This window comes from Hydra viridissima, unplaced genomic scaffold (genome assembly GCF_058129835.1).
Source record: "Hydra viridissima isolate aposymbiotic clone 2 unplaced genomic scaffold, HvirCarnegie_v1 scaffold_4, whole genome shotgun sequence".
Lineage (NCBI taxonomy): Eukaryota > Metazoa > Cnidaria > Hydrozoa > Anthoathecata > Hydridae > Hydra > Hydra viridissima.
Window position 1 is genome coordinate 19,406,707 of NW_028324303.1, and position 15,721 is coordinate 19,422,427.

General features: G+C 29.0%; 2 protein-coding genes across 3 annotated transcripts; both read left to right on the forward strand.

Annotated features, from left to right (window-relative positions):
• Positions 1-25: 25 nt before the first annotated feature.
• Positions 26-15,613, forward strand: LOC149890367 (small ribosomal subunit protein uS5m-like). 2 transcript variants are annotated; one of them, XM_090083894.1, is made up of 11 exons: positions 26-289; positions 7,654-7,725; positions 7,950-8,054; positions 10,638-10,829; positions 11,067-11,101; positions 11,387-11,474; positions 12,421-12,467; positions 12,602-12,659; positions 13,064-13,126; positions 13,382-13,518; positions 15,333-15,613. In XM_090083894.1, exons 4-11 carry the CDS (start codon positions 10,649-10,651, stop codon positions 15,552-15,554), a joined length of 831 nt encoding a protein of 276 aa, XP_089940020.1. In that variant the 5' UTR covers positions 26-289; positions 7,654-7,725; positions 7,950-8,054; positions 10,638-10,648; the 3' UTR covers positions 15,555-15,613. The 2 variants fall into 2 exon arrangements, with proteins under 2 accessions (XP_089940020.1, XP_089940019.1); XM_090083893.1 differs by lacking the exon at positions 26-289 and adding an exon at positions 6,776-6,918.
• On the forward strand, positions 1,156-3,664 carry LOC149890368 (uncharacterized). Its single transcript, XM_090086371.1, has 2 exons — positions 1,156-1,536; positions 1,639-3,664. Exons 1-2 carry the CDS (start codon positions 1,293-1,295, stop codon positions 3,579-3,581), a joined length of 2,187 nt encoding a protein of 728 aa, XP_089942497.1. The 5' UTR covers positions 1,156-1,292; the 3' UTR covers positions 3,582-3,664.
• Positions 15,614-15,721: the final 108 nt, after the last annotated feature.

The window sequence follows — 15,721 nt, forward strand, 5'->3', positions numbered from 1 at the left end:
TTTACTTTTATTTCGCACGTCGGATATAGCTTTTGCCCTTATTACAAATGGCGGATTCAATTTGTAAACAAAATAATCGTCTTCACTTTTCTTCTAATAATATCCCGCAAGTTAGACATCTAGTATATATAATAGGCCGTGGATAGAGTAATATAGAAATATAGAAAAAATCAGCTTTTCTTGTAATATAGAAAAGCTGATCAGGAATAAATTTATCCTAGATGGTTCTGGGAAACATAATTATAAACATCAATTAGCTGGCAGATCTGTTGATCCTGATAATCTAAAAGTAAGCAATTATATTAGTTCATTTTGGTTTCTTTGACAAAACAAAGACTGAATACAGCTTGTAACGTTTTTTTTTTTTAATGCAAGACCAGATACTCTAATTAACGTTAAAAAAATTCTTAAAACTATTCAAAGTAGCTTTAAGGGTCATTCCATGCCAAGTGGTGCAAATTTTAATGAGGTCCCTCATGGACCATCTCAGATTTTATTGAAATTTTTTGATTTTGTACATATATATGCTAAAAGCATGTTTTGAAAATTTTAGATCAATATCTAATATGGTTCTTGAGAAAACGCTATTTAAGTAGTGGGCTATTTTGCATAAAATTTCACTCTACAAGAAAAAAGGGTTTTTTCATCATTTTTAACAGCCAATAACTTTTGAACAAGTTAGTTTTATACTTCAATTATTATAAGATAGCAAGTGTGCTGTGGATACTTTGAAAAAAGAAAAAAATATTATTTCTGGCATCTTAACTTTTTCCATAATGGCGGGCTAAAGTTGATTTTTTTGTTTTAAGAATAAGTTTTTTTGTGATTTTAAAGACCTTAATCTTAAAAACTAGTTACAAAGTTAATACAAATCAAATTGCCTGCTGATCTACATGTGGTGGATAAACATTTTTAAAAAAATCAGTTGATTAAAGAGCTGCATTCAAAAGTTATAGGTCTCCAAAATGAGTCAGATCGAAATTTTCGTAAAATTGATCTGTGATGCAAAGCATCTGTTACCTAAGATGGCACTTTTTTTTTTTTATAAAATTTTTTATACGCATCAATTAAAGACTGTTAATTAATAAAAACCAAAAAAATTAATGGGCGCTTATTTATTACCCCCAAAAGGTAGTCTCTAAAAGTCAGGTAAATTTTCCATAAAAAATTATTACTTTTTAAAAGTTTAGTTATTGTTTCATTTAATTCTATATTACTAGTATGTCAATCTAAAAAGTACTAATAAAACCAAATAAATTGTTGTATTTTAGAACTAATTAATAATAAGTAATATGCCTGAGCTTTCTACTTGCTGTATTGGTAAAGCATTAAATGAACAGTGCTATCTATCTAATAAAAGTAAACGCTACCAAGAACTGTCTAAACTAAACCAAGAGCTTATTTCTTTGAGAAGCAAAATAAATCCCATAGATTTTATTTGTAGCTATCACGAGAAAGTTTACTTGTCGAGGTATGAGAATGAACATCGCAGGTATTGTTGTAATCCGTTGAACAAGCACGCAAAAAATGTGAAAAGTAAGTTTAAATATTTAATATCTTAATTTAATAAAAATACCTTAATAACACTAAATAAATAAATAAAAAAAATATTTAATAATTATTTCCGTTATTTTTTAGATTCTCTTAGAGTTATCAGTCTTTCATATGCCAAAGATTTTGGTTTAATACCTGGTCAAAAAATTTGCACTAGTTGCAGAAAAGTTCTGAATTGCAAACATAATACAAAAGAAAATGAACTCCAAGAAAAAGAAATTTATGTTGACAACCATACATTAAAAGAAGATCTTAATTCAAGTATTGCAAGTTTTGGATGCTTACCTCTAAAACTTGTTTCAAAAAAAGATAGAGTTGCATATGGAAAGCGTAAAATTGATAGCATAAGAGCTCATACACAAAAGGCTGTTGCCAATGTGCTAGGTATAGAAATAGCTGCACTTTGTGAAATTGAATCACCCTCAAAAAAATGTTTGAAAAAAACAAACACAGATTTAGACAATATTATGACTAAAATTAAGTCAAAATTTGAAAAAACATTGTCAAATTCTGAAAAAATCACACTTCTTACACTCACTCCAGACAGTTGGTCAATAAAGAAAACTCAGAAGTTTTTTTTTACTTCAAAAAGATCTGTAGTACAAGCCAGAAAATTAAGTAAAAAAAGTGGAATACTATCAAAACCTTCTCCAAAATCGGGTAGAAAACTAAGCGAAGATGTAATTACAGAGGTTGTTCATTTCTACGAATGCGATGAATATTCAAGGGTTTGTCCAGGAAAAAAAGAGTTTGTTTCAGTTAAAGTAGATAGTAAAAAGCAACATATCCAAAGGCGCCTTCTACTAGTCAATATGAAAGAGCTACATATTGAGTTTAAAAAGAAATATAATTATCTTAAAGTTGGATTTTCAAAATTTTGTGAGCTAAGGCCCAAGTGGTGCATTCCTGTGGGTGGTGCTTCTGGTCTGCATGCAGTTTGTGTTTGCCAGTACCATCAAAATGTAAAGCTCCTTGTACAGAAAATTCCTGGAATTTCTGATTACAAAATCTTATTAAAATTAATGGTTTGTAGCATTGAAAATAGAGATTGTATGCTGTATAGCTGCGATAAATGTCCTGCTAAAAAGGTTTTGTTAGACTACATTGACACTTTGTTTACAGAAAAAGAAATTAGTGAAGTTAACTTTTATCAATGGCAAAAATCAAATTACCAATGTACTTTAGTACCAGCAACTCTACCTTTAGATGAATTTATTGAAAAGGTTTATGAACAATTAGATAGTTTACGAGTGCATCAACATTTGAAAACTAATTTAAAAGAAAATCAAGCTTTGGTTCTTCTTGACTTTGCAGAAAACTATAGTTTTCTAATACAGGATGCAGTGCAAGGTTTTCACTGGAATAACAGCCAAGCAACTGTGCACCCCTTTGTTGCGTATTTTATAAAAGACGGAAAACTTGATAGTCAAAGTTATTGTGTTATATCAGATCATCTGAAACATAGAACAGATGCTGTTCATTGCTTTATCGGTAATGTTATTGATAAACTTAAACAATTACAAACATTTGAACACATTATCTATTTTAGTGATGGAGCTGCATCACAATATAAAAATTACAAAAATCTTATCAACTTATGCTACCATAAACACGATTTTGACATGACTGCAGAGTGGCACTTTTTTGCAACATCGCATGGTAAAAGCCCTTGTGATGGTGTTGGTGGAACAGTGAAACGTCTTGTTGCACGAACCAGTCTACAATCACTAAACGATCCTATTGACACACCAAGCAAAATGTACAGCTGGTGTGTTCAACACGTCAAAGGAATATCTTTTTTTTTTGTTGACAAAGTTTCAATAGAAACACATACAACAAACTTCAATTTGGAAGAGAGATATCGTTCTTGTTCGACAATACCTGGGACACGAAACCACCACAGTTTTATCCCAATGTCACTTACCTCAATAAAAATAAGAAGAGTCTCATTTGATATTATTTGCACTAATGTGGATTTTTCTACTTGCAGAATTTCGAATTCAGAAGATTTTATAGTATTGACTTAAAAGAAATCAATGAGATTATTTTATTATTTGAGAAATTTAACTTTTTGTAAATTTTATTATTTTTGTTTATTTTCTTAAAAACATTTTGTTTGTTTTTCATTAAAAAAATTATTGTATTATAAAGAGGGGAGGGGAGGGGACAGAGGGGAGGGGACTTTATCTATTGGGATTTAAAAGTTCTTTATCTAAAGGGATTAAAAGGCTTTAAGCATTGATATTTTTTAATTGATATTTCATAATAAATAACATTATATAATTCAATGCATTTATTTATTATGTCAATTTCAGAATTTTATGGAAAATTTACCTGACTTTTAGAGACTACCTTTTGGGGGTTATAAATAAGCGCCCATTAATTTTTTTGGTTTTTATTAACAGTCTTTAATTGATGCGTATAAAAAATTTTATAAAAAAAAAAAAGTGCCATCTTAGGTAACAGATGCTTTGCATCACAGATCAATTTTACGAAAATTTCGATCTGACTCATTTTGGAGACCTATAACTTTTGAATGCAGCTCTTTAATCAACTGATTTTTTTAAAAATGTTTATCCACCACATGTAGATCAGCAGGCAATTTGATTTGTATTAACTTTGTAACTAGTTTTTAAGATTAAGGTCTTTAAAATCACAAAAAAACTTATTCTTAAAACAAAAAAATCAACTTTAGCCCGCCATTATGGAAAAAGTTAAGATGCCAGAAATAATATTTTTTTCTTTTTTCAAAGTATCCACAGCACACTTGCTATCTTATAATAATTGAAGTATAAAACTAACTTGTTCAAAAGTTATTGGCTGTTAAAAATGATGAAAAAACCCTTTTTTCTTGTAGAGTGAAATTTTATGCAAAATAGCCCACTACTTAAATAGCGTTTTCTCAAGAACCATATTAGATATTGATCTAAAATTTTCAAAACATGCTTTTAGCATATATATGTACAAAATCAAAAAATTTCAATAAAATCTGAGATGGTCCATAAGGGACCTTTGCACCACTTGGCATGGAATGACCATGACCCTTTAAGCAAATTTTAGAATAAGATCCAACAATGCTTTAAGTTTGATCCAACTTAAAGCTTAAAGTTTGGGAGATTTACATTGGCATTAAAATTAGCATGGTAGACGGCAAATCGATTGATAGATGTGGGTTATAATATATAATAGGCCGTGGATAGAGTGCCGAAAGTCGGCACTTAAACGAAATTTGCTTATAGTGCCGGAAGCCCGTTTATTGGTTGAAAAAGTCACGTGTCAAAACAAATTTCGATTTCATATATTTTAAAGGCCGTGGATAGAGTGCCGACTTTCGGCACTCTATCCACGGCCTATATAATATATCATTGTTTAGCACATGGTCGAAAACTCGGCTCACGTTCACATGACGAATAAACTTCAGTTGAGGTGGTGAGCGCAATTTCTTTTTTTAAATGATTAATATTTCAAATTACAAATTAAAGTAACGCCCGCCTTCAAATGACAAATTGGTCTCAATATCACTGGATTTCTGTTTTTAAAATATTTATTAAAATGTTAAAATTTTTTTATTTTTTTTTTTAACTGTTTCTGATTTTGATGCTAATCAGCTTCTAGTTTAGAAATAAAGTTACGCAAAAGTAAATAAATAAATGGACAAAGATTAAATTATATACTTAAAACCGAGTTTTGAAAACGTTTTCTTTTTTTATTTGCCAAAATTCAAGAAAATGTTTTTGTTTCTGCAAACCCCTCAAAAGTTTCACTATTAATGATAAATTTGCATTTCACCTTAAACAACAGTTTTCTAAAATATTTCAAGGCTTATCAGTACTTGAAATGAAATGCTGTTAAGTTATAAAGTCTAATAATATTTGCATGACATGACATTTTTGATATGAATCAAAGAGAAATATATAGTATTTTTGTATATAGATTTAAATATATATATTTTATATTTATATGTAAAGCAATTTTTTAAAAAAATTTATTACATATTTGTTTATATGAAAGCCAATCCAATTTTTCTTATTCTTTTTTTTAAATGTTGAAAGTATCTTATTAAAATATTTAAAGATTTAATAATCTACAAGAATCTTTATCATATCTTTATGATATTTTTTGCCTTTGAAAAAGATTAAAACATAGGACTTGAAAATAAGAATATAATTGTACAAATTACACTAATAAAATATTTCTGTTTAAAAAATATAATTGCTTAATATTAGCTGTGTTTTCTGATCAACTAAACATTTTTTATCAAAAAATATTTTGTTGACCAGAAAAAAATTCCGCCAATTAGCATGAGAATAAAATATTTTTCTGGTAATTCTAAACTTGCTATACATTTTTTTTATTATTATTCGTTATTTTGCTGGTTTAATCATATTTTCAAGTGCATTAAATTTTGTCATTTTTAAGAAGCCCAATCCTTATTTTAACCTTATCAAAGCAATCACTTGTCATTTCAATGAGAGGAGTATTTTGTTTATGAATTTGTTTATAAATTTCTAGGGGGTGAGTGTTGTATGGATGTGATTAGTTTAGACATTTTATGCATGGTGTCCAAAAAGGCTAGAAAAGTAGGAAAAGTCAGAAGATAAAACAATTTTGGAAAAGTCAGAAGATAAATTTTGTATCATTCCATTTTTGTCACTATTAAGACATACTACTATTTAGCTATGCTGGGTAGATAAGGATTTTTTGCTTAAAGTAAGCATAATTTAAGTTGTAAAATAGTTTCCTGATGGCAAGGTTTAGCTGGATTTGTTATAGTTTTTCATAATCAGATGGGAAAATTGGTTTTTAAACAAAAAGCTAGCGAAAACATATTTTTTTGAGAACATAGTGCTGGAGTTAGAAATGTACACATTATAACATAGTGTTCACTGCATGAATATAGATGTATCAAATTATTAGTGCTCACAGAATGTATATGAGTGTATATCAAATTATTCTTAAGTTATTACATTTTATGATTAAATTTTATGTTACTATAATTTACATACATAGGCGCCGAGTTCACAGGGGCAACAGGGGTAGTGGACCCCCCAGAAATTTATACTAATAATATATTATCACGGATTATTACAGGGGCGAATAGATACTCTCGCCCTCATGATAATCCGTGATAATATATTACTTGTATAAATATCTGGGGGGTCCACTGTCCCTGTTGCCCCTGTGAACTCGGCGCCTATGTTTACATATATTGATGCTTTCAATATACCTATTACTTTCTAGCAGAATTAACATAAGCAAGATTGTAGTATGTAAAGATGAGCTTTAGAATTTGCCCTGGTATTTCAAAGTTGTTAATCCAAAGACTTGCTCTGCATTCTAAGTGTTGTTCAAATCATTTTTTAGGTAATTAAATACATAGTTTAATTGTTAATAATTAGTTGCTCAATTGGAAAGCCCTTTAGATTTCACATTTTTTAAAATAAAAAGTGTACCTCAATTGAGGACTTCCTAGACCTCATTTTCTAGATTTCAGTCTAACAATATTAAAAGAAAATATTTTTTTGTCATACTTTTCACTCTAGCCTCGAAGGTTTATTAAGAGTTCCTATATGTTATAACAATCAGAACAAAATCATTTAAAATGTGATGCATCATATTTACATCAAGTATTTTAATATTTTAATAAGATATGCTAGCTTAGTTCAAAAGAGATTTCAGCAGCTTTTAGTATGAGGGGAAAAAAAAGAACATTATTATATAAGAATATTATTATTAATAGATTTTAAGAATACAAATTAAATAACAAGCTGCCTATAAGTTAATGAATATAAAAATCAGCTATACTACTTAAGATCATTGCTAGTTACCCATAGAACTTTGTCAACTTCCTTGCTCAAAGACTGGCAGGTTTAAAAATAGTAAAAAAACTTTTTAAAAGTTTTGTTTGTACATCCTTTTTAACTTTCACTTTTTCCTTGAACTAATTAACTTCTTGATTGCTTAATATATTATCAACACTGTTAACAATGATAATGTTTTAAGCAGTTTTTTACTAACCAAATAATTTCAGAGGCCTAGATTTCTAGTAGATATTTGTTTTGTTACTAAAAGCTTATATGTGCTGATCTATCTCTTTAGTATATGGAGATTTTAACAATCATGTAGGCAGATCCTCATTGACTTGGTTAAGTAAAAGATGCTATGTTATCGGTAACTATATTTTTTTGGTTTTAATCACTTTTATTTCAATTTGAACACCAGCTTTTCAGTTTTGTCAGTGCAGTATGCTATTAACCATAAAAACAAAATAGTTTTTTAAGGTTTCCAGTAATTATCAAGTAATCAAATAAAAGCTGCATTTAGGTTTTTATTGTTGTTTCAATTTTCATTTTATGTTTAATTTTTTTTTTAAGTAATGTTTTTTGTTTGTTTAGGAGAATATGATAAGTTATGGCAAGCGGTCAGTAGTGGTAAAGGTAAACGAGGTGGTAAGAAAAGAACTGCTGCAAAACAAGTTGAAGGAGAATTTTTAAAATTTGGTATGAAAATTTACCTTTTTTTTTTTGATCAGCAGAATGGTAAAAAAAAAAATTTTTAACCTTTTTGTGGTGTTAATTTGCATCATGTTGCTGAAAGGGTTTTTGCATTGAGAAGATTGGATATTGAGAAGATTTTATATGGACAGTTTAATTAATTACTCAATGCTTTTAAATATACTTGAATTAGTTGGTTTTATATGGCTAAAATTTGTAAGTATAAAAATCTAAAATATTAGCATGTTGTCTTTTTTTAGTCTATCTGCATAATGTTAATTTTTTAAATTTTATTCAACTTTAACTTAAAAGCAGTTTTTTTTTTAATTTGTACAACTCTAAAACAAATTCAACTTTCAAGTTTCAAAATTAAGTTCTATTTATCCATTTTAAAGCTTTTTTAATCTATGCTTTTTTTTTCCTGCAATTTTAAACAAGTCTTTAAGATAGCTTTTTAAAAAGTCAAGTTGTACTATTGGTAAAAAGGAGGTCTCCCAAACTTATGTGAATTGAATTTTATAAATAACAGTTATCAATTAAAAAACTGGCATTCACTAATTTTCAGAAAATTCTTTTTCTGATTTGAAATGTGTCTTTTTTTGGCTGTCATCACTACAATGAAGCATGGTTGTAGCCATTTTTTGAACTTCATAACTTTTCACTAAACTGTTCACCTTTATGTCCAATATTTTATTTTCTCAAAAAATTACTATTTTCAAGTAAATCATTTGTAGATTTGCCAATGGTCTACTTCTTTGGTTAGGAAACATTTCAATGCAATCAGTTTTATATTTTTTAGCAGGTGTTTTTTGCAGTTAGGTTCAGTATTCTGGCTACAACTTTCAATTTTCAATTCATCATTAAACAATACTTTCTACCATATCAAACCAAATTATTATTTTATTATTCAACTTTGGTATTTTGATTTCTTCCTTCCACTCCAGTTCGTACTTTAAAGGGCATATTGATAACCAGCTGTGTGGAATTGTTTAAAAGTTTCTAGTTTTAACAACAAGATGCATGATCCATAAGTTGTTTTTATTTGTTAGTGTTGAATCCTACATATCCAAATACTTGTACTTACAATTAGCAATCGCTCCAAATTCCTTAAATAACAGACAAAGTGTTTATAAATCCCTGATTTCTTATCTTTAACTCACTCTACTTAAATTGTACATTTTTTAAAAAAAACAACTATAAAAACAAGATGGTGATTAAATTTAATTTTTCTACTGGATTAAAAAATGTAAAAATCCTCATTTCAGTAAATCTTTTATATATCTGGTTTACTTTTTTAAAATTGCTTATTAGGCCATGAATGTTTTTGTTAATACACTGTGTATGCTTTACTGTCCCATAAACAAACAGCAAGGATGTTATGCATAACCCTCTTTCATTTCCATCAGAAAGCTAACCATTTTAAAATACCCTATCATTAGCCAGGTGTGTAATTGTAACTCTCAAGCACCATTTTCATACTTTCATTACTTTCTTTACTTTCTTTGAGGAGTGGAATGAACCTTGAGCAATAAGTGACTGTAAATGGACAGAGATAAGTTACAGCTACCTAAATGTCTTTAAACTGCAAACTTTACTAAGTTTGCTTTTAAAGTAAATAGGAAAAATTTAATTAAACTGAAGAGGAAAAATTGATTATTGCAATTAAAGATTTCAATCAGAATATGGTGATTTTCAAAAGATTAACACTTTTCTTTTGCAATTTGAAAGTTTTCATGATTGTTGTTGGTTTTTTTTCTAATTAAAAAAAAAAAAAAAAAGTTTAAATAACTGCTGATTATTCAATTAATGTCTCATTAGTCACATGGTGAATGTTGTCCTTGGAGGATTTTTTTTTTCAAACCATCATTGATTTCATCGCATGCCTTATTAATTATTTATATATCAAATTTGTTATGCAGAGGACCTAATTTAATAGATGAAGCAGAATATCTAAGTTACTGTTATTTTGATTGAATTGCTGAAATTATGCTGAAAAGTCTCGGGCTTAGATGGACTTGAAAAGTCTGTCAAGACAAGTATTGATAACAAAAATATCTTAAAGTAGTAACATACCTTTTTATGTCACTACTGTTCTTAAAAATAAAGAATTACTAAAGAAATATTGAACATGTATGTATTTCTATGACAATCCACCAAACCTAATTGATTTGGTCACACTGGAATTATTCTTTATGAATATTAGACAACTCAGTTTAATCTTTCTAACTTTTATCCTGCACCCAAAGAGGTGATGGTCAAAAAAAATTAATTTTCAAAATAAATTTGATGTCAGATTATTGAATCTCTGTGTATAAAACATTTCTGTATTATAATTTCTTTATCATAAAATTGCTCTTAATCTTATACAATATTTCTTATCAAAGTAATCCTGAATTTATTCTCTTTTTACTTTGTTTATCATGATTCATTTGAAAAAAACTAGTAGTGAATAAGAGCCTTCTTTTAATCTTAGCACATTCATTTTGTACTGTTGATACATAACTATTATTAAGGTAACTTTGTCAGAGAATCTAATGAATATTTGAAAAATATATGATAAATACTTTCTGTCTTTTTTTGTAAACACAGGCAAAGCTAACATGCAGTTTCCAGGTTTTAATGCACCTTTGTCTATCAAAGAGGCAGAAAGATCACCCAAAACTAATCCTCTTGCAAAGTCTGATAAAAATAGACAACCAAAGTTAGATCCTGCCTTGCGAGGATGGAGTGGTACATCATGGCCTGGAAGATATGCTGGTTCACCAGAGTCTCCAAATAAAGGTAATTTCCATCCTTTAAGGCATTTTTTTTTTTTTTAATCAGGCTTTTTTTTAAAGGTTTTTGGACTAAATTGCTCTAACACGTTTAGAAAATCTTTATTTAGGTTCTCAAAAAATCTGTTTTGGTTTAGCACTATGATAAATCAAATATATAATAACTTATAATTTATTTATTGATTACTCACTGAGAATGAGATTGCACTTTGAGGTTTACAAATCATTTCTGGATTTATTATAGAGGTTATAGAAGATTTCAAATCAATTGTGATTGAGGTAAGAAAAATAGTAACTTATAAAATCATACCAGATGTACTTTGCAAAGTTCTGTGTCATTAATACTTAAAAAATTATGAGTTTTAATGTATGCATTGATAACAGCGTTTTGAATACTTCAGAACTGTATTTTTTGTCAAGTCTTACAAGAATTTTAAAATTTAATGGTCTTTCAGATGGATTTATGTCAATTTACTTGATGTTGTAATCTTCATAAGTTAAGTTTTAATCTTATGATTTATTTTACTATAATGATTGTTAAATCTTTTCTGCAATTTTCTATAGGTTAAAAAAGTGTCGGTTACCAGAGGAAACGGTAAACGAAGGAGAACAAGTGCAATAGTTGTGGTCGGCAATGGAAAAGGAGCAATTGGTAGGTTTATTGTTCTTTAAATTGTTCAAAATGGTCAGACAACAAAAAAAATATTATTTTAAAAATATAAAAAATATTTTACACTAAAAATAAATAAATTAGCTCATCAATTACTTGATGGAGTTAGTATTTTTTTACTTTGTTAATAAGTTAATTAAGATTAACTGCTAAAAGTATTTATAATAGCCATAATATTAATTTGTTTGAAATTTTTTAGTGAGTTGTAAAACAAAATGTTTTCTTTTTAGTAATTTTTAAGTTCTAAGTAGCTAAAATTTAAAAGGCAGTATGCATAAAAATAATATTTTTCTCAAATCTTTTAAAATGATTTGTAAACTTAACCCATTAAACAAAAACTTGTTCAATGGTTGCAAATGTTGTTATTTTAAGGTCCATAATTACAATAAGTTTCTTTTTTGCAAGTGTTTATTTCCTACTATTTGTATGTGTTTATTTTCTAGATTTTGCTAGAAAATTGAGTTTCCCCTTGCTAATAAATAAGTTTTATTTAATCACCAAAAGTGTTTTCTAAGGTGTCAAATTGCAGAAAAGTACTTTAGAATTCCATTGATTTCTTCTTACTTAGTTAAAAAATAAGTTACTCTTTAACTTGTGTTTTTTAACATTCGTTTTAATCAAAATCAAAAATATTAATTTATTTTCTCAATTGGAAAAATAGGTAAATTTACATTAACATTCAAAATATTTAAATTATTAAAAAAATTTATTACTACTTTACCAATAAATATATTTATTTTAAATAGTTTACATTTTGTTCCACAAGAAATAACATTTGATATAACTGCACGCCATTTTAAATAACTATTCTAATTCAAAGTGTATCACTTTCTCTGAAGTATTTCTATGTAGTATTCTCTGTATATGACTTTCTCAGTAGCCAAAGATTTAAACTTTTCCTCAACGATTTACTTTATTGCTAATTTAGGTTGGGCAATTGGGAAAGGATCGTTTGCTGCATCAGCAATCCGAAAGGTTTACAAATTTGTTTACATAAAACCTCATATTTACCAACAAATGTCCTTGATGTGGGTAATACGAGTTTTCTTTGTTTTCTTTTTTTTGAAACAATTTTTAATTTCAACTTTGTTAATTTTGTTGATTTTCAGGCAAAAAACAAAGCTGTAAACTATCTTCATTACGTTCCCGTCCACGATGATAAAACAAGTACGTTATTCACTACATTTGCTCATTTTTTATATAGTTAAGAGTTTAACTATGTGAAATACTTTAGAGATCAGTCTGAAAACTGAATCAAAAGGCTTCTCCATCACAGTTATTTAATTGGAATATTTAAATCACTGCCGATCTCTTGCTTAATTGTCATTTTCCAACTTTTATCAAATCTCTATTTTTATTTATTATCTTCAAGTTATTTTCTTTTTTTTTTCTTACAAATAGTAATAACCTTCGATCTAAAATCTAAATGGACAAACACATTCCACACCAAACCATCTTTATTATTAAGTTAATGATGATTAAGATGATATTGATCTGTTTTTATGTCAGGTTAAAAGCAGCGATGTTATTTAAATTTTTTTAGGTTATCAATGTTGTGACTTTCTTTTTAGTCTATAACAACTTAGAAACAAAGGTGAACAGTACCACTATAAAGTTTGAAAGGAAGGTCCCAGGTATATACATACATTCGGCTGCTTGTTGAAGAAATTTATATGTTAAGTTCACAAAATATAGAAATTATGTATGTAATTATTTTGGGAACTTAAAGAGGATGTGACTAAAGAAGAATTGATAGTTACTATAAGAGTTTTTCTGGGGAAAATATTCTTGGATTGCATAATTGCAGTTCATTAATGCAAAAAATAAAACAAAAACTTGTTGCCATCGTTCTACGGCGGCAATTAGATGCAAAATGTAATGCATTTCAGGATACGGTCGACGTTGTCAAAGAATAGTTCGAGCGATATGTGAGTTAGCAGGAATTGAGAACATTCGCTGCAAAATTGTTGGACGAACGACGCCTCTGACCGTCGTTAAAGCAACTTTTCAAGGGCTCGCTATGCAGGTAAGTTCAGTTCTTTTTACTGATACTGCTTTTCCCGACAGCAAAATTTCAATGAGATATAGAAATCACCATACATGCATTCATAAATACATCCGCTCCCCGCACGCATGAATAGATTCTTGTTAAATTTTTATACAAATTTTGATAGAAAATAAACAAATTAGCATTTAACAAATACAGGGTGCGGCAGCGATTCGCGAACTTTTTAGAACATTTTTCAAAATCAATTTTTAAAGCACTAAAAAACTAAATTCACGGAATATTAACAGGAGAAAAGTTGAAGATAAATACTTTTCCTACCTTAACATTCAATTAGGTTTTCTTTTTTTTTGATCACTGCCTCAAGCCTAGGGCGGAAGGACTGGCAGGTGCTTATTATATATTCCCTTCAAATTGATTTCATAGCACGGGTAATTGATGACTTTAATGACTTGACACTTGAGTGGGTCTTTTTGCAAGCCTTACTCTCAACTACGCTCCATATACTATAGTCATGGGGATTCAGGTCAGGGCTGGATGGTGGCCAAAAGTGTTTGGGCCAGAAATTAGTCATATTGTCCTGAAGATACTGTTGAGTTTTTTCTGGACCTATGACAAGGTGTATTGTCCTGTTGAAAAGTGTAATTGCTTTCTGGGAATGTCTTCTTCGGCCATGGCATCACAAAGCGTTTTAATAAGCTAATATACACATTAGAGGTAACTTTTTCTTTCTCTTTGATATAGATTGCTGGACATTTCTCTCCATTGGAAGCGATGATTCCTAGCATCATGATGGACTGAGGGTGCTTGGTGTGATACACAGGTGGTGCTTTGTCACTCTTCTGCACAATGAATCTGCCATTACACCTATCTATCACACAGTCAATGCTAAAATGTTTTTTATCTGAGAAAACATTAACTGTTGACGAAGCATGGCTTTTCAGCTGACTTAGAAGTTTCTTTGATCGCTTCAATCTTTAAGTTTTTAGTCTTTCTGTCAAAAGTTGACATGAAGGTCGGGCCACACTGACTTTTCCAAGTGTTTTAAGAGTTCTTCTGACTGTCCTCTCATCAATATTGATCAACTTTGCTGTCTTTCTAATGGATACAGTAGGATTCTTTTCGACATGCTTTTTAAGCTTTTCTGTAAACTTTTTATAAATTTTTTTTTGTTCACTGGAGATGGCATTTTGGCTTTCTCAGCTCTGTCACGTTTTTTCACTTTGTAAAATGTAGTTTAAGACACTCCAGAAACACGAATCACTTCACGTGCAGGTAAACCCGCGTGAATCAAATTTAAAGCTTCGGTTGTTTTGGCTTCCATTGTAAAACTTTTAACTAAAATGTTTTTTATTCACAATTTTGTTAAAATCTAAGACGGTTATTGAACATTAATCAACAAAAACAAATTGCGGAAGTATTTTATTTACATCACAAAACCTTGCCAAAAATGAGTTCGCGAATCGCTGCCGCACCCTGTATTTATGAATGAGCAGTTGTTTTGAAAAGTGTAAATAAATTAAAAACACTGTTGACCAGTTTTCTCACATTTTTTCAAATGTTTTTTTAAATATGCATTCGCTAAAACTTTATGTATATGTAAGTTGTTAAATTAATCAAAATCAGTTTATCAGTTTCTCTTGTAATTTTCTACTTTTTTATCTATGGTATTTTATTACTTTGAAGAAATTTAAAAAACCCTCATGCGCCTTTATTTAAACCACTGTATAATGTTAATAACATTTTTAAGCAATAGTAATAATATTTACAAGCAATTTTGAAGAAAAAAAACCAGAACTGTAAAAGTTTTACTGAAATTGCAACTTATTTTTAAGGAAACCCACCAAGAACTGGCTGAAAGAACTGGGAAATGCGTTGTAGAACTTCGTCCTGAGAGAGGCAATATTCCCATCATTGTTGCAACACCTTCTGAAAAATCTGTTCTCCGGCGTATAGAGGAGGAACGGAAAGGAGGCGATAATGACATTACTAAATACTTTGATCCTTTTTTGAATAGTCATAGACCCAAAACAATTGACCAAATTCGTCGTTCATGAGGATTTTTATATTTTTTAATCCAGTAGTAAAATTGAATTTAATAACGATCTTGTTTTTACAGTTGTTTTTTTTTTAAAAAAATGTACAATTTTAAGAAAAATCAGTATTAGATCGCCTACCTAACTTCTCCTAGCAATCGCCTACCCAATTTCTACCCGTCATCATG